The following is a 24,553-nucleotide window of genomic DNA, read 5'->3' as shown; positions in this document are numbered from 1 at the left end:
ATCCACTCATGAGACAAAGTTTGGGTTTAGGTACAAGAGAAGCAACAGTTGCGCTACAAGTTGTAGTGCAAAGCTCCTATGAGCAGGATAAAAATGTTGGCATCTGTTTGATTATGGAAAAAAATGGTTCAAATGGCTCTGAGCACTATGGGACTTAAAATCTTAGGTCATCAGTCCCCTAGAACTTAGAACTAGTTAAACCTAACTAACGTAAGGACATCACACACATCCATGCCCGAGGCAGGATTCGAACCTGCGACCGTAGCAGTCGCGCGGTTCCGGACTGCGCGCCTAGAACCGCGAGACCACCGCGGCCGGCGATTATGGAAAAGCCTTCGGTAGAATACCCCATAATAAACTTATGGAAATTTTCAAAAGGATGGATATACACATCCGCTGCATAGAGAATTTATATTGGAATCAGACAGCACAGGTGGAGGAGTTTAACAAGGATGTATTATGTGGCCTATGTTATTCAGTTTGTACTCTATTTGTACAGTAGTTTTCAGGAAGCACTTGGTGACATAAAAAAAGGCTTCGAGGTTGACGGAGTCCTCATCAACAACATTCGCTGCGCTAATGTTACAGCACTGACTGCTGACAGATTAGATGATGTTGAACAACTAATCAACATAGCAGAGAGTTACAGCAGCGATATAGGCGTCAATAATAATGCTAAAAAGGTGCATTTTATGACCGTCACACGAGAGCCCGGCTGCTTTACAAAAGCAAATCTACGATTTAATCGCAGACACGTTTAAGTACCTTGCGGCGTCGTGGCTCTGTGAAGACTGGATATCAGACTCAAGATAGAATGTCGCATACAGAACGCCCGAAACGCTTTAATAAAATTTAAGAAAATCCTCACAAATGCAAACCTAGACCTAAACCCCAGGATTCGACTTCTCAGATGTTAGCGTCTAGTCTATATTTCTGAAGGATGCACACTAGATATGAAAATAGAAAGATCGAAGCCTCCGAAATATGGATTTACGGCAGAATGCTTAAGTATTAACAAAATAGACAGCACTGAAGAAACAAATCATAGAGAATTGAACATAACTAAAGTGAATCAACCGTTCCAATTGGGGTTTTGGCGGTTTATTGGGGCAGTGCACCCATGTTAACCAACTGGGATTTTGGGGAATACAGTGAAGAATAAGAATAATTAACACCGAAGTGCTGCGAAGAGTATACAAACGGCGAGAAGACACAATGCATAATTAGGACATACATTACTACATTTCAAATATACAGACCAGTAAAGTTGATAACACAAGGGAAGATTGAGGGCAAAAGAAGAAAAGAGTGAAGAAAAATGCTATGGGTGGATACAGCATTGCCAATGGATACAGTTTCCAAGTGGAGATCAATCACTACATATTACGTTTCATAGACTTGAGATGCACCGTTTGGTAGCCAACATGCAATAACGAATGGGCAGAAGAAGAGAGATAAGAAAAACAATGCGAAGGTATCAATGAACTAGCCTCAGAATCGTTTGTTTCTTACTGAACCTGGACGTCACGTAAGCAGGTAGCTGTTACACTGAGGTGACAAAAGTCACGGAATGCCTCCTAAATTCGTGTCGGGTCTCCTTTTCCCCGTCGCACTGCAGCTTCTCAACGCAGCGTGGACTCAACGAGTCTTTGGAAGTCCCCTGCAGAAACATTGAGCCATGCTGCCTCTCTAGCCGTCCATAATAGCGAGTTTCTGTACCAACTAATCTCTCGATCAATATTCGATGGTATTCGTGTCGGGCGATCAGGGAGGCCAAATCATTTTCTCGAATTGTGCAGAATGTTCTGACTTGCAGCATTGGCTTCCATACGGAATTCCATCGTTGACTAGGAACGTGAAGTGTGTGAATGGCTGCAAGTCTCCAAGTAGCCGATGATAACCATTTCCTGTTAATGATCGGTTCAATTGGACCAGAGGACCCAGTCAATTCCATGTAAACACAGCTTACACTATTATGGAACCACCACCAGTTTGCACAGTGCCTTGTTATCAACTTGCATCCGTGGCTTCGTGGAGTCTGCGTAACACATTAACCCTGTCATCAGTTCATACCAAGTAAAATCGGGACTCATCTGACCAGGTCACGGTATTCCACTCGTCTAGGATCCAACCGATATCGTCGCGTGTCCAGGAGAGGAGCTGCAGGCGGCAGGCGATGTCATGGTGTCAGCAAAGGCGCCGATTGTCTGCTGTCACAGACCATTAACGCCAAATGTCGTCGCACTGTCGTAACGGATACGTTCTTCGTACGTCCAGCATTGACTTCTGCGGTTATTACACGCAGTGTTGCTTGTCTGTTAGCACTGCAACCGTACGCAAATGCCGCTGCTCTCGGTCGTTAATTGAAGACTCGGCCACTGCATTGTCCGCGGTGAGAAGTTGTAAGCAGGCTGTTTAGGTTTTTATGTTGGTAACGTCACGTAACGCTCTGTATGAAAATCACTGACTGTGCTGTGTCCAGACTGTGGCTGGTCGGCATTGTTGCAATATTTGCTATTGTAGTGTTGGGCAGTTGGATGTGAACAGCGCGTAGAGTTGCGCAGTTGGAAGTGAGCCGCCAGCAGTGGTGGACGTGGGGAGAGAGATGGCAGAATTTTAAGAGCGGACGATCTGGACGTGTGTCCGCCAGAAAGAGTAAATTTGTAATATTGGATGTCATGAACTATATATATATATATATATATATATATATATATATATATATATATATAATGACTTTTGAAGGTAAATACATTGTTTGTTCTCTATCAAAATCTTTCATTTGCTAACTATGCCTATCAGTAGTTAGTACCTTCAGTAGTTAGAATCCTTTATTTAGCAGGCAGTATTGGCGCTCGCTGTATTGCATTAGTTCGAGTAACGAAGATTTTCGTGAGGTAAGTGATTCATGAAAGGTATAGGTTATTGTTAATCAGGGCCGTTCTTTTGTAGGGGTTATTAAAAGTCAGACTGCGTTGCGCTAAAAATGTTGTGTTTCAGTTTAGTGATGATCAGAATATGTAAAGAGAGAAATATCTATGTTCAGTTTTGCTCAGCTGTTTGAAAATCAAATAACGTAAGAGGTTTACCAGCACAGTAATTCATAATTTTTCTAAGGAGACGTTACAAACTAATGCCGAAATTTGGACCACTCGGAAGACTCTTGACGCCATCCTAACACCAAACGATTTCCGAAACAGAATTTCCTATGCGTCTGGCTCAAACTGCCATTCCGCGTTCAAAGTCTGTTTCTTCCTGTCGTGTGGCCATAATCATGTTGGAAACCTGATCACATGAATCGCCTGAGTACAAATGACAGTTCGGCCAATGCACTGCCATTTTATAGATTGTGTACGCGATATCACCGCTATCTATGTATGTGTGTATCGCTATCGCCATGACTTCTGTCACGTCAGCGTATATACTAGTAAAGTTCATAACAGGAGGGAAAACTGAGGGTAAAAAAAAGAAAAGGGTGAAGAAGAACATTATGCTTAGATAGAATATTGGCAATGGACAGGATTTCCAAGTGGAGATCAACTGCTACATAATATGGTTCATAGAATAAAGATGCACCGAGTGGTAGCCAAAATCCATTAATGGATAAGTAGAAGGAGAAGACAAAGAGAAAGATATAACTGCGCTAGCCTGACAAATGTCTATTTTTCCCCAACTGGGTCATGACGTATCAGATTCCAATTAGCTCAGTCACATTAGTCTAAATCGGATGAACTGGCAAGGGCAGTGGTGAGCTCCAGCCATGCCATTTGTCCGAAGGATTCCGAAAATTTAAATCAGAAATGCAGGACTGTGAACAATTTTGTGTCGTCTCGTTGTCACTGTAGGCTTGTATCATGCGAAGCAGGGATAGGATGCTGTTTGGTGGCCGGTCCCCTCTTTCTATAAGACAACTTCATTCATGTATTAACAGGGTTCTTTATTTATTAACATGAAGAGAGAGCTACTATATTTAAGGTAGACAAGCTCTTCCGTAACAGTCCACGTTAGCCTCACTGCTGGTGAAGTACACGTCCCGCCATGTACACTGTTCTGGTCGCCGTGCGCAGCCACAGACTGACACTGTTGTGACTGTCTGACTGAAGACTCGACTCGGTGACTCACTGGGCCCTCAGGTCCACGGCGGCGGCGGCACGTTGCCTGCGAGTCTCTGTTAGGCTTCTCCCCTGATAGGCGCGTTGCTTTTGCGCCTACTGTCTTCTCGCAACCTCTTTGCCGCCTGCTGTGCTGGCGGCAGTTTACCCCAGCACAAGTTGAACCCACGCCTCGGGAATGAAGTCCAGCGGCTTAACTACTACTCCCCTCCTTGTCGCGAAAAACAGCCGCCTGATTTACTCGTCAGTAAAGCGCTCGCGTGGTATATTTGACGGAAAACTGTGTCCAATTAAACTTCCGGGTGCAGTTACTGTGGAGGTTAATGAAAGTTGTAATTAAGGCAGGGGTTTTTTCAAAATCTTGATTAGCTGAGGGAGGAAGTGTAGCTTTTAACAGGGGCTTGTCTGCTGCCTCCGCTGCCGCCGTATAGATTCCGGCCCACGCCGTGACTACAAAGCGGCCTCGCGCCTTATCTGGGAGTGGATCACCTGAGCGGATAACGCCCTGCCCCCCCGACGTTATCAGTGCAGCAGACTTTGTATAATGACTCCGGGCGCAACCGGCGAACGGGGCGAATAGCGTGCGAGGAGCACTAGGAAAGCACGTATCGTTGCTGTAAAGCAGCCAGCTTGTGCAAAGGCCGTCCGTTTCTGTTCTCGCTTCTCGGCGATACTTGCGGTGCACATTCAGGGAAGCCAAGGCAACACTACATTTTGTCTCCCGAAGTCGGCAGCGTTACGGGATCTCTCTTTGTCGATATTTCTCTCAACTTTCTAAAACAAATCACCACAGTTCGATTCCTTTCTTCATTTTGATGTACTCTAGCCATTGTGAAACTGATAAATTTTTTGGATAAAATTATGGAATTGATTCGTACCATTACAATGATTCTGAGTCATTGGCCACATAAACAGAATCTCAGGTTGAAACTTCCTGGCAGATTAAAACTGTGTGCCGGACCGAGACTCGAACTCGGGACCTTTGCCTTTCGCGGGAAAGTGCTCTTCCGACTGACCTTCCCAAGCACGACTCACGCCCCGTCCTCACAGCTTTACTTCTGCCAGTACCTCGTCTCCTACCTTCCAAACTTTACAGAAGCTGTAGTTTTAATCTGCCAGGAAGTTTCACATCAGCGCACACTCCGCTGCAGAGTGAAAATCTCATTCTGGAGACATCCCCAAGGCTGTGGCTAAGCCATGTCTCCGCAATATCCTTTCTTTCAGGAGTGCTAGTTCTGCAAGTTTCGCAGGAGAGCTTCTGTAAAGTTTGGAAGGTAGGAGACGAGATACTGGCAGAGGTAAAGCTGTGAGGACCGGGCGAGAGTCGTGCTTCGGTAGCTCAGATGGTAGAGCACTTGCCCGCGAAAGGCAAAGGTCCCGAGTTCGAGTCTCGGTCGGACGCACAGTTTTAATCTGCCAGAGAGTTTCATATCAGCGCACACTCCGCTGTTGAGTGAAAATTTCATTCTAGAATCTCAAGTTGTTGCTGTTTTCATATATTTATAAAGTTATCTACATCTGGCTGATGAACAGTCCAGAACACAGCGAAATGAATGTACTTGTGAAAGTCATTGACCGTGTGCACCAAAAGACATATAAGGAAACTGATAATCTGCGGGACGTCTACACCCATGTGTGGGATCTTCGAGTGTCTAAGGAGATGAAATGCCATTACACAGTTTCAAAGCATTATAACTTAATTTTCAACGCCAAAAAGCACAGATGGATGCATTCGCAGACTACGTAATACGGCTAAAAGAAGAAAATGTAGCCTCAGTGCCGTTTAACATTGACACTGACATATACGTGTTGTCAAATATTGAACTGAAGTTGCCGGCCGGGGTGGACGATCGGTTCTAGGCGCTACAGTCTGGAACCGCGTGACCGCTACGGTCGCAGGTTCGAATCCTGCCTCGGGCATGGATGTGTGTGATGTCATTAGGTTAGTTAGGTTTAAGTAGTTCTAAGTTCTGGGAGACTGATAACCTCAGAAGTTAAGTCCCATAGTGCTCAGAGCCATTTGAACCATTTTTTTAAAACTGAAGTTCAGCTTTAATTCTCAATCAAAACACAATAACACAGTCTGTATCCCTGTCTCTTTTAAATTGTGTAATTTCCTCTAGCACTGTTAGGGAATAGTAAAATAATTATTCTCTGGAACATCTGCAAACGAGCAGGTGAGTTAGTGACTCACGGTTTCTTATTTCGTACAGACTAAATACATTCATGTTTCATGAACTGTTGTCATTTTGATAGACGTGGTTCTAATTAAATGTCGCGACAAGACAGCTTTCTGTTTCACCCTCGTTGAATTTTTGCGTACTATCTATATCATTGAAGCCATAGATACGTCGGCGGGAAATGAAGTAATCTGCTAATGACTCCTCACAGATAAAATGTCAGGCCTGTGTCAAAACATGTAGTAACGTTAGAGTTTTGATAGTACGCCCAAAACACTGCAGCACAGTAACTAAGCAGCCACTCTGGCATACGACTGAGGCTTCACTGTCGAGTGGCTTCTTTAACGGTATGCTGTCCGGCGGCACCACAGTGGTGGTGTGCGCGACATAGCGGTCAACGGCCGGCGACACCACAGTGGTCTCGTGAGCAGAGTATCGCGCTGTGGCCGGCGACACCGCTTTAGTATCTTTTGCATTCTGTTGGTGTTGTGTTTAGGTAACAATAAACGCCAACAAGTATTTTGTTTTTATAAGTACTTGTGCCCTATCATTCGTTATAGACTAAGTGAAGTAAACGTGTGTTTGCTTATTAGGAAGATGTCTTTTTGAAATCCTGGCATAGGTTACATCACCCGTGGTTTCCAAATTATTTGTGTACACGGCTCTCTTGACCTGAACATAAACACCTCGTCTCGCACGTGACATCCGACTCATAGTGTGTGGTAAGGAAACTAAACTTTCGGAAAAAGAATGACAGTACTTATTTCTTTATTAATAGTAAAACATGCCCGGACAGCCTTTCAGAATACTGGGATGCAAGTGTAGGCGCCGGGACAAATCCACCGGCCGGATTAATAACCACGGTCGGTGTGTCAACTAGCCTGGATGTGGATTTTCGGTGGTTTCCGTAACCGATAGGTGAATACCGGCCTGGTATCCCAGTCCTGTCTCAGTTACACTTACTTGTACACGTTTAGAAAGCGTTCTCACCCTACCGTATCAGATAAAACCAGACACAGACAGAAGGGACACACAGATTCAGTCCCGAAGGGGGCAGGGGGGGGGGGGAGGGGGTGAGCGGTGAGGTCACAAACGGCATCATGAGGCTACCCACTGACAATGACAATGACAAATCCGAAATAAGATACAGATTCCGTGGTGGCACGGTGTATGGTCAGGAAGAACAAGACGATTTCATCAATCTTTTTTCTTCATATTTTCAAATTATTTCGTAACGTGCCCATAAAGCCATCTCAACACTGGAAACGGTCTTACGGTTTATTGTGGCAATACGGAGTTCGCTTTAGTTACAGCGTCCCGTGGTACGAAGTTACATATGCCTCACAATGGACTGATTCCGACGTAAAACGCAGTTTATTGAAACAACAAGAGACTAACGTAACTAACGATACAAAGAGGTAGTATACTGCAAAAATTCTACTCACATTTGGGATATTCTCAATACAATTTCTGTTGATGACTGTATCTGGAATAACAGTAAAATGTATGACAGTAATGGGAATGAGAGCGGCATTAGCCCGTCAAATGGCGAGGTGGCGATCTAATGGACGGTGCGGAAGCAAGGTGTAGCTGCAGTTCATAATTCAGGGCAAAGGCTAGAAGTGGGTGTCGAGGGCTTCAGCAGCGTCGGTAAGAGAGGTGACCCTCCTCTCTTCTCAACCACTGGAACGACTCCTGAGCGACACACAGCTCGAGCCAAACTAACGTCGATCGGGTTTAAAGAGCTGGGAACAGATCACGTAAGGGGGAAAGCTGTTAACGCGGAACCGTATATAAGAAACAAACAAATACATTCCCGTATTGATTTGTATTTCGAGCGAAAAAACGGAGTTGTATAATTCCTTGAACATGTCAGATTTACGTGGCATATGTGGGCGATAAACTGTAGAGTAACTATTCCACGTAGACCCCTGAACGTAGTAGCGTCATACATTTCAAATATTGGCCAGTTGTCTGAATATTCCTCCTCTCTTGTGCGGCCGGCCCTCTTTGCCCAAAACCTCGCCGGGATCGGCGATCCCATCCCTCGATAACCCTTGCCAGACAGGCCAACAGCCGCAGAGCGCAGACAGAGCACCCTCTAATCGAGACAGGTCTCCAGCAGGACAATGCTGCTACACTTACACTGGCGCCAGTCGAAAGCTGGGCTGGGGCTGACGGACTGAAGAAACACGTCTACAAAATGGAGTCATAAGCCGAGCATTATGTGCACAGCCACGTCTAATAAAAATTCACAAGTTTTCGTGTTCGCCTGTCGTATAAGAAACTCTGGCGTCTGAGAATCTTTATTACACCTCATAGCTAGCACTAACAGGCCCCCAGGCACAGCCGATTTAGGTAGAGGTCTTTAAGATTGTATCTGTTCGCTTCTTACCGCAGGATGCGATGGGACTTCGGAGAAAAACATCTTCTCCCTCGGTGAAAAAAAGGCCAGTAATTGCCGGTTTCTTCTTTTTTTAGAGAGACCCAGGTTTATTAAGTCTTGCGCTGGTTGGACATGAGTTTGTGCTGTTGTGTAGTAGGGGAGGTTTAGCGCCTCTAAAGCCCTGGGATTGGCTCAAGATGGGATGAAGGCCACGTCGTTCGTGCACTTTGGAAAAAACGGAACTTTTTTCTATCTGGGAGAGGTGCGAGGCACTCGAGCTCTGGACTTTGGTCTGGAAGCAACTTCTGGTCGAAGCTCTGGCATGTGTGGTTGGTGCTTGGAACCTGTCCTGAGACTGACTGCACTTGCGTGTAGTTTAGACTGGGGAGCCTGTGGTGAAGTTATTACTGTACCGACAGTGTGGCTTCAAACGTCTCGCACTACTCGTTTGCCGAGATCACATTCGTTTTTGGTTTAAGAGTCTTTACATTTGGAATCCTTGTGCGCTCTGTCGTATAAGTGAGCCACATTGGTCCTTGGTACGACCAGCGAACGGGTGTGTCACACACTGAAATCTGCCGTGATTTCAGGGCTCTGGTAGAGAGTAAATGGCGACCAGTCTGCCTGATCGCTAGACCGTCAGATTTTGCATTTCTTTCGCGCCTGCGAGCGATACACGGGTGCCGCCTTTGCCTCGCCTCCATCGCACACCTCTCGCCAGCTGCAAGTTGCATCGCTGCACGAAGCAAACGGGGCAACGTACAGCTGCCCCGGCCTTGTCAGGGCGTACAAATCCCAATCGCCACTTGCTCTCAGCTGCACCAATACAAACTTCTGTAGATTCGAACAGTCAAAGTCTCCACTTAAAACTTCCGGGCTGGTCGAAGTATAAAACTCTCCCCTGACGTTTCGTCTCCCACTGCGGGAGACATCCTCGGAGGTAGAGCCGCATTGTTGGTTAGACAGCCTCTTAACGATGTTGTGGTCCGAGCTGTTTAAATACTTTCTTTCTGTGCATTGCCACATCGGGTAGCCGCGTGGTTTCAGGCGCCCTGCCACGGTTCGCGCGGATCCCCCGTCGGAGATCCGGGCCCTTTCTCTGGCATGGCTGTGTGTGTCGTCCTTAGCGTAAGTTAGTTTAAGTTAGTGTAAGCCTAAGGACCGATGGCCTCAGCTAATTGGTCCCATAGGAACTTACCACAAATTTCAATTTCTTTTTTAATTTTTTTTTTTTTTTTTTTTTTTTTTTTTGCGCATCGGTTGTTGCTGGGATTCTCTTCATGCGCGTTTGCCTCCTAGAATAAAGCACAGAAAGCAGCTGGTGTTAAATATTAGTTATATTTGTAGAATACACGGAGTACTTGATGTCCGTCAGGTAAGTTAATCACACTTTGAACATAACACTTTTGTTTGCATTTTCCATCTTCCGCAATAGCTGTCAAAATCAGTTATTACTGGTTTTCCGTCTTGAGCTTTCTGCAATTTAACTGGTTAATTGAATGATTTGGGGGGAGGGGACCAAACAGAGAGGTTATCGATCCATCAGATTAGGGTAGGAAGGGGAAGGAACTCGTCCGTCCCCTTTCAAAGGAACCATCCCAGCATTTGCCTGAAGCGATTCAGGGAAATCACAGAAAACCTAAATCTGGATGGCCGGACGCGGTTTCGAACCGTCGTCCTCCACAGTGCGAGTCCAGTGCGCTAACAACTAGGCCACCTCACTCGATGAATTTTATTGAAGAGAATTATACCAGACGCGTTTCGCTTTTATTTGTAAAGCATCTTCCGTGATTATTCTGCAAATTGCATACGTAAGTTTCTACAGTTTTGTTTGTTTTACGTTAAAAAAAACATGTTTATAAAGTTACCGTAAGTAACTTGCATGCCAAATTTATAAACAAAACGTTGTTTTTAACCTAAAAAAAAAGAAAAATGTACAAACGTACGTATCCAGTTTGCAGACTAACCACAGAAGACGCTTTATAAATAAAACCGAAACACGTCTGGTTCAGTTCTCTTTAATTAAATTATAGTAAGCTCAAGACGCAAAACCAATAATAACTGATACTTGGAACATTTTAATGGAATATAATAATAATAATGTTGTGTATCTGTTCAAGGTTACAAAAATTCTCCAGCTGATCAAGAAACTTCAGGAGTACATTTTATGGTTATGGTTTAAAAGTAAAAATCAGGAGGTATTAATTTTGCACCTTCTTTTACAGTTGCAATTTACGTTCGTGCCTTTAAAAATTGTTAAATTCCAAGAGTGTGCTTTATGCACATTTTTTGTTTTAACATCAGAAACTCTTAAATTAAAATCTATTAAATTTGTAGAAAGAGAATGCGTTAATGCTATTGTAGTTTTGTTAAAGCTCTGATGTTATTTTTTAGAAGGGAATTAGGCTCGGGAATGCAGAACAAAAGCAAACTAGCGCTTTTCTTTATTGTAATGTTGTTCTACCAAATACCGTCGGAAGATTCAGTTCATTGAAATTGTGAATGTTGTCCAGCAGCTGATATTTATTATTGTAATAAACAGCAGATGGAAACTGTTCTTCAAATATTGTACGGTAGAAGCAGAAACACCAGAAACCTTCAGCAGCCATTCCCGTCTCTCTCCTGCCTCAGTAACAAAAGAAGATGTGTTACTGCCCCAAGTCTCAAAACCATACGTAAACTATTGAGCGGCAGAGTCTAGTATATATCATTATAACGCGTTGCTAGTGCATCGTTGTTTGTCCATATAAATCGTGCTTTCTCACGTAATGGAAATGAGTCATGATGCTAAGTAACAGGTGTGCCATATCATCTGTGGAAGTTCACAGGAGGTCCGGTTACTCCTGGGACACGGAAGTTTCCTCATGTCGCCATTTGACTGTGGGATGCCAAAGACGTGTCTGAATAGCCGATATCGGTAACGGTGTTCGTCGACATGGTGGTATCCGGTTCGAATCCTACTGATGCAAAAAAAAAAAAATCCATCACTGGGGTTTATATGGAATGAGGAGAAAAGGTGGGCCGGCCGTTGTGGCCGAGCGGTTCTCGGCGTTTCAGTCTGGAACCGCGCGACCACTCCGGTCGCAGCTTCGAATCCTGCCTCGGGCATGGATGTGTGTGATGTCCTTAGGTTAGTTAGGTTTAAGTAGTTCTAAGTTCTAGGGGACTGATGACCACAGATGTTAAGTCCCATAGTGCTCAGAGCCATTTGAACCATTTTTTAGAAAAGGTGGTGGTAGTAGCAGTGGTGCTCGTTTTGGTGGTCGTGGGGGTGCTGGTGAGCAGTGCTCATCAGCCCGCTGAGGTGAGTCGGGGGGGGGGGGAGGGGGGGGGGGGGAGCAGCAGCTTGCTGCCCGACACCAGCCCGCACGCAGCCTTTGTGTTCCTCTCACTCGCAGACTCACCCATTACAACACAAAACGTCTCGCCACACTACACCAGCAGCTGTTAGAGCTAACAATATGATACGGATGCAAATTCTGTACACTATACTGTGGAAAAAAGAGGAACTCTACGTCGGTAAAAACCAGTCATGTGACCAAGCGACTATACAGTGGTAGTGCAATAACTTACTAGTTTCACACTCAGGCGCTGATGTACTGGCGGATTATAGAAAGCACTGGATACGAATCAGGGAAATGATATTCTGAGATGGAAAAGTAAACACATGTATTTTTCAAGTTAATGCTTTGTTGGAGCAGCATCGCCACGAGACGAATGGTAGTTGTATTTCCACATATACAGGCGTGTTGACGATTTCATTTCTCCGCATAGTATTCAGTCAACTGATCGGGTCATCATGTCAGCTGCCGAGAGCTGTGATCTGAGATACGCTCGCTATCTGAAACCAAGCGAAAGCAACTGGACACCCGGAAATGCGCTGGGAAAACTTCATAAATAATAATAAAATGTTGAGGTATGCAGTTTATTACATACTGAATTAAACTGTCAGTAAAAGTGAAGAGCTAAGCATTTAACACAATATTTTCGATGGTCGGCTCTCGACGTATTTTGTGAGCCACGTCGCAAAATACGCCGACAGCTGTAAGTGCGTCTCTGTGTTGTGCCCCCAGTTACTACATCACCATCACGCTGCAGAGCACCACCTTAGCATTATCTTCGTATAATCCGTCATAAGTACTTTTCTCCCTCCAGTTAAAAACACTTCAAATCTGGTTTCAAATTTCTACTTTAGAATCACAAGACAGGAACAAACTTAGATATCGAATGTGTGTGGTGGGTGTAATTTGAAAAGACAGCACCAATCCGAACACTTACGTGCTGTCGTCAGATGTCTCAATCTGCCTAACTGCAAGATGCGCATGTCGCTTGTATCGTTATTTGGAAGCTCTTACGTTATGCTGGGGTCACTTTTTGTGGTGCAGTGATGGCTGTGTAGGTCGGAACTGGCAGTAAAATAAACACATTCGTTTGGCAGCTGACGGGGTGTTTCCCAACACACTCCGGTTTTTAACAACATTTTGCAGTTGAATTGGTGAAAGTACTGTTTCGTACATTATCAGCATAGTGCTTATTTGATCAACGTACTGTTGTGTTTGTTGTGAAAGTAAACATTAGTTCATATTGCATTGTGGGGCTTTATGTTGGACGCGATTTCTATAGAATCGCTAGAGACGTCACCCCACTACCTTAGAGCTACTTGACAGACCAGTGATAGATAGTTGGTTCCGAAACTAAGCACAGCGCAATGCCCACAGGTGCGTGTTTCTGGTGCCGTCCACGGCATGTCGATGTAAGAGGACGGCACGCCGAGAACAATGCCCGCGGACCAAGCAGTGAGGGACCACTAGTGAGCCACCCGACAACAAAGAAGCGCGGGTATTGTGAAGCGCTGGTCTTACCTTCCGGCATGGCGAGCTATTAGTGTCGAGTGGGAGGCGGCGTCGGCGTCGGAGGCGGCAGCTGCGGCGGCGTCGGCGGGCGGGCGTCGACTGATGGTGATCCGGCCGGCGTCTGGGCGGCGCGCGCGCGATCAATACGCTCCGCGGAGCTGCGGAGGCGGCGGAGGCGGAAGCGGCGCGACGCCCGCCCTGGGGCGCCGCAGACAGGACCGCCTCCGAGGACTCTGCCGCCGGGACAACGCCTGCGGTCCGCCCCCGGCGTCGCCCTTCGTCCCACACGTTAACAGGCGCGACCTTGGCGGTACGGTTGCCGCCGACCTTCCCCTCAGGCCAAACGAGGGCGTGGCAGCAGGGGAGGACGAAGTAAATGAGACGAACAGTCCAGACACTGTCGTACACAAGTGTTCGCGAGCTACGGTCCGCGAGTACCGTCTCGCAACCTGCCCGCAGCATAGACTGATGCGGAAAAAAGGTCGTAACACCGAGAAGGAGTTGTGAGACATACACGAAAGTTGGCGGGCATGTTTCTACAGGTGAAATATAACGTCTGTTTAAATTCCCCCCAGTCGCATAAGAGTGGCGGTAGTAGTGGCACTACTGAACCAAACTCCGTCCGAACAGGTCTTGGAAGGCCCGACGATACTAACCGGCCACCGTGTCATCGTCAGCCCACAGTCGTCACACGGAGGGGCATGTGGTGACCACACCGCTCCAGGCCGTATGTCAGTTTATGAGACCGGAGCCGCTACTTCTCAATCAAGTAGCTCCTCAGTTTGCCTCACAAGGGCTGAGTGCACCCCGCAGCACTCGGCAAACCGGATGGTCACCCATCAAAGCGACCTCCAGCGCTTAACATCCGTGATCTGGCGGCAACCGGTGTTACCATTGCGGCAAGGCCGCTGGTAGTAGCGGTACTATGAGAATGCAAATAAGATTTGCTTCAAATACGGGCTGTAAAGGTCGTGAGGTAGGTTTCCTTTAATTTAAGTCTATGGTCACAAACTTTTTGTTAACAGATTACAGGTTTCGGTCTTTAATGACCATCATCAGATCTGTTTCATAAAAACAAAGTCCTAATGTATTGCAGTCATAGTGGCATCGTGCAGTACATTAGGACTTTATGAAACAGATCTGATGATGGTCATTAAAGACCGAAACCTCTAATCTGTTAACAAAAAGCTTGTGACCACAGAATTAAATTAAAGCAAACTTATTACATACACGGGTCACTGTTTTTTCGCGACGATGTCGCAGCTTGTGAAAGGTCGTGAAGGTTACTTACCTTTGACATTTGACATGGTGAGCAGAGTTTTGTCAACAATGCATTTAAGTGAAGAAAGACTCAATTACCAACACCTGCCTCGGTTTGAACGCGGTCATGTAATAGGGCTATGAGAAGCTGAATGTTGCCTCATCTACATCTACATCTACATTTATACTCCGCAAGCCACCCAACGGTGTGTGGTGGAGGGCACCCTACGTGCCACTGTCATTACCTCCCTTTCCTGTTCCAGTCGCGTATGGTTCGCGGGAAGAACGACTGTCTGAAAGCCTCCGTGCGCGCTTAATCTCTCTAATTTTACATTCGTGATCTCCTCGGGAGGTATAAGTAGGGGGAAGCAATATATTCCATACCTCATCCAGAAACGCACCCTCTCGAAACCTGGCGAGCAAGCTACACCGCGATGCAGAGCGCCTCTCTTGCAGAGTCTGCCACTTGAGTGTATTAAACATCTCCGTAACGCTGTCACGGTTACCAAATAACCCTGTGACGAAACGCGCCGCTCTTCTTTGGATCTTCTCTATCTCCTCCGTCAACCCGATCTGGTACGGATCCCACATTGATGAGCAATACTCAAGTATAGGTCGAACGAGTGTTTTGTAAGCCACCTCCTTTGTTGATGGACTACATTTTCTAAGCACTCTCCCAATGAATCTCAACCTGGTACCCGCCTTACCAACAATTAATTTTATATGATCATTCCACTTCAAATCGTTCCGCACGCATACTCCCAGATATTTTACAGAAGTAACTGCTACCAGTGTTTGTTCCGCTATCATATAATCATACAATAAAGGATCCTTCTTTCGGTGTATTCGCAATACATTACATTTGTCTATGTTAAGGGACAGTTGCCACTCCCTGCATCAAGTGCCTATCCGCTGCAGATCTTCCTGCATTTCGCTACAATTTTCTAACGCTGCAACTTCTCTGTATACTACAGCATCATCCGCGAAAAGCCGCATGGAACTTCCGACACTATCTACTATGTCATTTATATATATTGTGAAAAGCAATGGTCCGATAACACTCCCCTGTGGCACGCCAGAGGTTACTTTAACGTCTGTAGACGTCTCTCCATTGATTGCTTCTGCTATATTGCAGAAAGACTTGGCAAGGATGTAGCCACTGTACGTGAGTGCTGGCAGCGGTGGTCACGACAATGTACGGTCGCAAGAAGACTGGGTTCCGGACGGTCACATGGCGTTACCGACAGGAAAGTCCACGATGTTCGGCGAACGGCTCGGCCGCATCGTGTAATGCATCTGCAGCAGCAATTCGAGCAGCTGTTGGTGCCACGGCGATACAGCGACCTATTACAGATCGATTACTTGAGGGGCAACTCTGAGCCAGAAACCAAACCACTGTCATTTGCGACTTGGGCGGCGTCAACAAAGAGCTCATTGGAGGGCAGGGTGGAGGTCTGTCGTGCTTTCTGATGAAAGCTGGTTCTGCATCAGTGCGAGTGATGGCCATCTGTTGATAAGAAGGAGCACAATCGAGAGTCTGTGGTGCGATTCGTATCACAGCGGGAGGACGCTTATGCTTACCCAATGCACCCCGACTGCAAAATTTGTGCGTCAGTCTGGTGATTCGACCTGTTGTGCTACCATTCGTGAACAGCATTCCAGCTGGTGTTTTCCAACAGGATAACGCTCGCCCACATACCGCTCTTGTAACCGAACATCTTCAACAGAATGTCGACATTTTGTCTGAGCCTGCTCGATAACCACATCCGTCTCTAATCGAGGACATATGGGAAATCATAGGACGCACCTCCAGCATGATCCACAAACAGCATTGCCGTCCCTATATTTAACGACCAAGTGCCACAGGCATAGAACACCATCCCACAAACTGGCAAATGGTACCTGTACAACACAATGCATAGACGTTTGCACGCTTGCATTCTACATTATGGGGCATAGAAAATGTGCAAGGTGCCAGCGTAAACAGTACTGATACGTCGGTATTACGAGCCACGTTATAAACTACACGGTTCTAAAAAATAGTACAATGTAACATTTTCAAAGAAGTTGATGTTAGTAGTAAAGTTTTTCAGAGATGTATTAACTTGTATTTTAAAGGTTTTAACCGTATTAACCACGAATGTTTTTAAAAATGAAATTCTTAATGACCAACAGCCACGCCTCTTATCACAGACAGCACCAGTTCGGTCCGAGACGCGTGCCTGCGTCACCTCGCACGCGTGGCTCCTAGAACCGACCTATCAGTACACTTTACGATCGCGCCGTTTACACTTCTTTGATGTCTACGACGTGGTAACACACTGAGTCAACGCTTCGTTATACTTATCTGTCCAAGTTAAGACATGCTAATGTGGTGTTTTTAGTTCGTTCCAATAATTACATGGCAGTCAGAAATTTAAATTCTTTTATTCGGCTTTCTACCTCTTAAAGCTGAAGTGCGATCCTAGACAGTTTAATCATAACAACCCCTTTTAGCGCGCTACTGGTTTAATCCTGACGGTGAACGATGGGACTTAGATCTTAGTATTTACTTTGCCGCGCTATGACTCTTTAAAGAAATGAAAAATATCTGTGAGTACTGAGCACTCACTGATATACGGCGCTTTATGGCAGGACATATCTATTTTTGAAACCGTGGTAATTCTTTAATGTTTCAATTTCTTGTACAGATCACCTGAAAGTGCATCTGCAGTGAGTGATACGAAACCTTTCGCGACTTTTTAATAAAAGTATTTTAACAGCTAGTGTGGAACATTTTATTCCCAATGTTGTCCGACCTCTAAGTGTCTTAAAAAGTCGGAGATACAGGGTGGTCGTAATTCAACTTTCACTACTGGAGGCAGTGAGCCACTGAAAACTGTTTACCGTATGGATACACAACCTTATGCGAATGGTGTGCGGACTGCACGCTGCTGGATTTGCGTTGTTAGTTCTGTTAGTGCCGACACTTGCCGTTAGGCGCCGGTGCTGGAAGGCTGACGTAGACTTGAAACACAGGCAACAGTATGCATTACTAAAGCAAACAGTCAACATGGGTCTTGACAAGACGATGATATCTGTACACGTAAAGCTCTTCTATCAAAACAACAGGAATAGCGCTGCTGCTCTCCGCGAGTGTCGACGCATTAAAAGAGTACGGAGAGGTCGTCTTTTCGCGCCGGGGTTGAACAACACGATTCGGAAGTTCGAAATTGCCAGTTGTTCCAGACTGCGTGGGCACTAATATCACCACATCTGAATCAGTCCCTTTTCTGGCTGTGGGGTTGCCTGAAGGACGGGGTTTGTAAACGCGACAGTGGCACCCGTCGGAGGTTGGAGGCGAGCGTAGGAAGGGAAGCAGCCAACATGCCACCTGAGAGGTTCCCCGCAGGAGCAGAGCAGCCTCTAGCGCGGTTCCAGGTGGCCGTGGATGCAGAGCGCTTGTAACCTGGAACGTAAACATGGTACGGAGTTAAGAAATGGTATCCTCTCGCGCGCAAATTAAAATGTGTTTCTTTCATTATTTCATTCCTTATTTCCCGTCCGCATGTCCTTACAATGTTTCCAAAATGTTTCACTGTCTTACGATCACTCAATTTACATGTGTACCCTCGCAAGAACCGAAAGGCAGGTTATGTGATTCGGTGGTGATGGTGTTGCGTACCCGACTGCATGCCACTCCATGACACAAGGTGTTGGGCCTGTACGCATTGTGCCGATGTTCGCTCACATCGGAGCCTCCGCACGCGGCTCTGTGATGCTTCACGCAGAGTGGACACTCATTTCAAGAGGCCACCCGTTGCCACTCCCGCGGCCAGCGTTGCCATTGGCCGCACCTTTGTCTCCGCGCCTCCCTCAGCAGCCGTAACAATGTTCTCTACGAGGGGGTACCCAAAAGAAACCGGACTGTTGTCATAAAAATTTTATTGACAAACCTTTTTACAAAATTACTTCAGTCACCTTCAAAATACTCTCTATTACATGCGATGCACTTGTCAAGTCTCTTTTCCCACTGTTGGAAGCATGTTTGGAACTCTTCAGGTTTCATATTGTCCAGTGCCCTTTGCGAAGCTGTTTTTACCGCCTCCACATCGTCATAACGCTCCCCTTTTAGCGTTTTTTTCATTCGTGGAAATAGGAAAAAGTGGCACGGGGCTAGGTCCGGAGAATACGGAGCGTGGGGAACGACAGATCACCTCTGAGATGCCAAATAGTGTGTGCTGGAGCGTTGTCGTGATGCAGAAACCAGTCACCTGATCGCCAAAGTACCGGGCGTTTCCTCCTCACATCCTCTCGCAGACGCCTTAAAACATCCAAGTAAAAGTGCTGATTCACAGTCTGGCCAGGGGGTACGAATTTCCGATGCACAATTCCACGAACATCAAAAAAGACTTGCCTTGCTTGTTTTGGTCTGGGAGAGTTGGGAGTCCTCCACTGGCTTGACGATTGCTTGGTTTCTGGGTCATACCCGTAACAGCAACTCTCATCCCCTGTAATGTCATTGTTCAAGAAGTTTGAATCACGTGCAATCTCTGTTTTCAAGTCCTGACACACATTCATGCGGATGGTTTTTTGCTCCTGTGTGCCAAGGCGCGGAACAAATTTAGCAGCAACACGTCTCATGTACAAATCTTCACTCAAAATCCGCTGGCACGAGCTCGAACTGATTCCTGTCTCTGCTGAAATTTGGACGATCGTTTGGCGACGATCCTCGTTGATCTTTTGGCGGACCTCTTCAATGTTCTCCTCATTTCGCGATGTTGAAGGGCGTCCAGAACGAGCTTGGTCTTCAACACACATCTCACCACGTTTAAAGCGCCCAAACCACTCTAAAACCTGTGTGCGGCTCATAGCGTCCTCCTGGAAAGCTGCCTGAAGCATTTGGTGTGTCTCCGTTGCAGTTTTTTTAAGCAGGAAACAAAATTTCACGCACACTCTTTGTTCTTTTAAAGTTGCCATAACGACTTCGCAGAGGTAACCCGCCAACAGTCAGAGAAACACAATACCACACTTGCACGTTCAGCTCTACACTGACGCCGTCTGCACAGCTGTTTCATGAAGGTCTCTACTAACACCATGTAGCGTGAGAACGCTGGACTACGTCTACGAGTGGCAGCGCCCTCGGAGTCCGGTTTCTTTTGGGTCGTATACTGACGCTTCGTGGTGCTCCCGACGCGATCCTATTGCCTTTGCAATGCTTATACTGAAAAAAGGTCATTTTCTAATTCAAGGTATGTGATGTGGCTGTACGAGAGTACACGGCCGATCAGTGTGTGTGTCCACCCGGGCGCTAGTTGCGGCGTGTGCCGTCGAGACCACACGTGGCGCTGAGTATAGCCCTCCGCAAACCGTCAATTCCATGTCGGCTTGAGGAGTCGCGCGAACCCTACCTATGCGAGCACCAATACCACGGACTGCACAAGGATATCGGCAGTGTGTTCGTCAAATGAGTCATCCTTCATTTTCCTTCAGTTGACTTAGGGAAATCCAATTTTGGCGGCCAGATTGGGATTTGAGCTGCTGTCCAAATGCGGGTCCCGTGTGACGCAGTGCCGCCACGAGCGTTTGCACATACATACCAACTCCGTGCACGAACTAGCAGATCAGCCGCTACGTCTCCTGCTACTTACCTGAAAGAAAAGGAGAAATTGAAATTAGGTAACATACTTAAAACAGTCACAAAAGTACAAATACTGACTCAATGCAACAAGCGTTAAGCGATTTCTTCCCTTATTTAAGACACACACCGAGCTGACAAAAGTGATGCGACATGCACACATACAGGTAGCGGTAGCAGAGGGTACGCAAGGTCTAACAGGGCAGAGCGTTGGCGGAGCTCTCATTTGTTCTCAGGTGGTTCACGTGGTTATGGCAGAACGACGGTCATTAAAACTCTCTGATCTCGGAATAGTATTTGGAGGTAGACGAATGCGACGTTCAGTTTTGGATATCATTAGGGATTTCAACATTCTGGGATCTACAGCGTCAAGACTGTGCTGAGAATGCCAGATTTCAGGCATTACCTCTCATCACGGAGAACGCGTTGGCTGTCGACCTTCACCTAACGACCGAGAGCAGCGGCGTCTGCACAGGGTGGTCAGTACTGACAGACAAGCAACAGTGGGTGAAATAACCGCAGAAATCAATGTGGGACGTGGTAAACGCATCCGTTAGGACAGTGCAGCGAAATTTGGAGTTAACAGACTATGGCAGCAGAGGACCGATCTGAGTGGCTATGCTAACAGCATGACACCACCTGCAGCGCCTCTCCTGTGTTCTTGACATCGATTTGACCCTAGACGACTGGAAAACCGTGACCTGGTCACATGAGCCCCGATTTCAATTGGTAAAAGCTGACGGTAGGTTCAAATGGCTCTGATCACTATGGGACTTAACTTCTGAGGTCAGCAGTCCCTTGGAACTTAGAACTACTTAAACCTAACTAACCTAAGGACATCACACACATCCATGCCCGAGGCAGGATTCGAACCTGCGACCGTAGCGGTCGCACGGTTCCAGACTGTAGCGGCTAGAACCGCTCGGCCACCCCGGCCGGCAGCTGATCGTAGGGTTTGGTGCAGACCCTACGCGGCAATGGTCCCAAGTGGTCAACAAGGCACTGTGCAAGCTGGTGGTGTCTCCATAATCGCATGGGCTGTGTTTACATGGAATAGACTGGGCGCTCCGGTCCAACTAAACGATAATTGAATGGAAATGGCTATGTTTGGCTATTTGGAGACCATTTGTAGCCATTTATGAATTCTGTTATGACTTTCTTTGCGCGCTGCGTGGTTCTTTAGTTGTTACAGGAGCAAGGAACAGATGATGTTTATGAACAGAGAATTTAGATATTAATTTATTCTACGTCAAATATCAAATTCAAATGGCTCTGAGCACTATGGGACTTAACATCTATGGTCATCAGTCCCCTAGAACTTAGAACTTCTTAAACCTAACTAACCTAAGGACAGCACACAATACCCAGCCATCACGAGGCAGAGAAAATCCCTGACCCCGCCGGGAATCGAACCCGGGAACGCTACCGCACGACCACGAGATGCGGGCGTCAAATATCAAAAAGTAGCTTTGTTGCTGTAGGAGCAGCGTCAGTGGTAACAGTAGATTTCAATGTAGAGATATATACAGATACAAAAGACCTGAGTTTCTCCTGGCGTATACAACTTTCAAATAACTTCCAGGAATTCAGCCGGGTAACACTTTCAGCGAAAGTTGTATACGCCAGGAGAAACTCAGGTCTCACATTGTTTACCTCTACGGGGAGGAAATGTATCGGTGTTTACGTAAGTTGGATAAACTTCGTAGTTGTCGAGTTAGACTGCAATGTGCTTTGTTGTTTTTATTGAGGTGTCGTGATGAAAATCATGTCCCAACATTTGCCAAGATTGTGCACCATATTAATTCTCCTGCCGCCAATCGCATCAAGCAACGTGCTGGCTTCGCTCTTGTTCGCGAAAGAATTCGTTTTACTCGTCGACGTTTGGATTCTGTTTCCAAGGAACTGTAGCGTTTTCATTTAATGGTTGCATCTGAAGTGTCTGATTTCACTTGGGATCAAGTTGACTGGGAATACAACTCCGTCGCTGCCCGGCATTTGGCAAAGTTTGAACGTTTTCATCGCGCGGAGTCGGATGTTATATCTCGACGTTCTCACAGAGAAATCTTTTGACGACGCAACCTTATCCGTGCTAGGGAAGGGTTTAAATTTTGCACCCACTTCGAAGAGTTTGCCGGTAGTTGATTTTATTAGTTCAATTGAACAGGCAGTTTGCAAACTACCTCCTGACGCTGCAGAGGAGGTTAGGAGGGAGGCATGCCATGTCTTGACTAGGGTTCGTCCACCCAAGAGTAATGTAACAGCAGCAGAGGGGCCTGCTTTACCTCTCTCAAAGTTACCTGCGGACAAGGGCAATGCCACCGTTTTTTTGAAGAAACATGATTATGTGTACAAAAGATGCAACGTTTACTATCTGATTCAGTGTATCGCAGAATCGATGCTGACCCCACAAATAGTGTTGAGAGAAAGACCAACAGCCTGCTGAAGAAAAGTGGTTTGTCGCAGGACACTATCAAGAGTCTTAACACCTATAGTGCTGTTCCCCCTAGATTATATGGCCTTCCGAAGGTTCACAAGGAAGGCGTTCCTTTCCGTCCTATAGCGAGTAACATCGGCGCTCCGACATATCGTGTAGCCAAGCATCTTGCTTCTCTATTGAGTCCACAATTAGGTCGGTGTGAACATCATATTAAGATCTCAGCTGATTTTTTACGTCGTTTGGAGGGACTGCAGTTGAATGACTCTGATATTTTAGTGAGTTTCGATGTGGTCTCTCTCTTCACTCGTGTTCCTCTGTCTGATTCGTTGCGGTTAATTGAGGACAGGTTTGGTGCTGAATTAACTAGTCTCTTTCGGTATGTGTTGACACCCACTTACTTTTTATTTAATGATCAGTATTACGAGCAGACAGATGGAGACGCGATGGGTAGTTCGTTGCCTCCTGCTATCGCAAATTTGTTTATGGAAGACTTCGAGGAACGTGCATTGGAGTCGGCGCCGTTGAAACCCGCCTGTTTCTTTAGATATGTTGACGATACCTTTGTTGTTTGGCTTCATGGTAGGGACAATTTGAATGCCTTGCCAGACCATCTATCTAAACTCGATCCACCCGAACATTCGTTTTACGATGGAGGTGGAAGAGGATGGTTGCCTTCCCTTTCTTGACGTGTTGGCTACGAGGAAGGATGATGGATCACTGGGACATGCAGTCTACGGGAAACGTACTCACACCGACTTGTACTTACAGGCTAATACTTGTCACCATCCGGCTCAGCGTGAAGGGGTACTTCGTACCTTGGTACACAGGGCACATGTCGTTTCTGACGCTGAGACTTTGCCAGCTGAGCTGTCCCATCTGGAAGTTACGTTTCGTCAAAAATGGTTATAGTGATATACAGATTGAACGTGCGGTGCGCTATCGACCAATTGTACATCGGATGATTGATGATGATTCTGAGTCGACACCTAAGTCTACTGCGTTTTTGTCTTACGTAGGAAACACGTCCAACAAGATCGGTCGTATTTTACGGAAATACAATGAGAAATTTGTTTTCCGACCTCCATCTAAAATTAGAGCACTTTTGAGTTCCGTTAAGGATGATCTTGGACTGCGTAAGGCGGGTGTATATCGTATTGCTTGTAGCTGCGGCATGGCATATATTGGTCAAACTATCAGGACCGTGGAGGACCGATGTACTGAGCAAAACCGGCACACACGATTACAGCAACCAAGTAGATCTGCTATTGCCGAACATTGCTTTGATACTGGTCACCCCATCTTATATAATAACAATTAGATATTAGCATGCACGTCCAGCTATTGGAACTATTAATAAGGAGGCAGTTGAGATAAAATTAGCGAGCAACCTCGTTAACAGGGATGGAGGTTTCTGTTTAAACTCTGTTTGGAATCCGGCTCTCTCCCTTGTCAAAAAACAGAGGGACAGAGTCAATGCTATCTCACCTGCGAATTCATAGTCTCACTATCGATAGCTCTGATTTTGGTCATCTTTGGTGGCACTAGTGTTCAGTGTGTGAGTTATCTTTCCTGCTTCAGTCCGAGAACCGAGGTTTTAAATTTGCATGTACGCCGCCTGTCCGTTGAAGTTTGCCTTGAAAATGGCGGGGTGTTCTCCCGCCGAAATATCGGCGGTCGCTGAAAGTGATACCTGGCTGAATTCCTGGAA

General features: G+C 46.2%; 1 protein-coding gene across 3 annotated transcripts in view; it reads right to left on the bottom strand.

Annotated features, from left to right (window-relative positions):
- LOC126240013 (calcium-binding protein E63-1) overlaps window positions 1-24,553 on the bottom strand; it is a 584,925-nt gene that overhangs the window by 226,706 nt on the left and 333,666 nt on the right. The window contains exon 1 of one of the 3 annotated variants that reach the window (XM_049947900.1): window positions 13,541-13,643. The exons of the other annotated variants lie outside the window; for them this stretch is intronic. Within the exon in view, the coding sequence (XP_049803857.1) occupies window positions 13,541-13,550 (10 nt within the window). The 5' untranslated portion in view covers window positions 13,551-13,643. Of the gene's footprint in view, window positions 1-13,540; window positions 13,644-24,553 lie in introns of those variants that run through there. 3 annotated transcript variants of the gene reach the window in all.

The sequence above is a fragment of the Schistocerca nitens genome, chromosome 1 (genome assembly GCF_023898315.1).
Source record: "Schistocerca nitens isolate TAMUIC-IGC-003100 chromosome 1, iqSchNite1.1, whole genome shotgun sequence".
Lineage (NCBI taxonomy): Eukaryota > Metazoa > Arthropoda > Insecta > Orthoptera > Acrididae > Schistocerca > Schistocerca nitens.
Note: the sequence above shows the minus strand (reverse complement) of the source record. Positions and strands in the feature narration are given on the sequence as shown.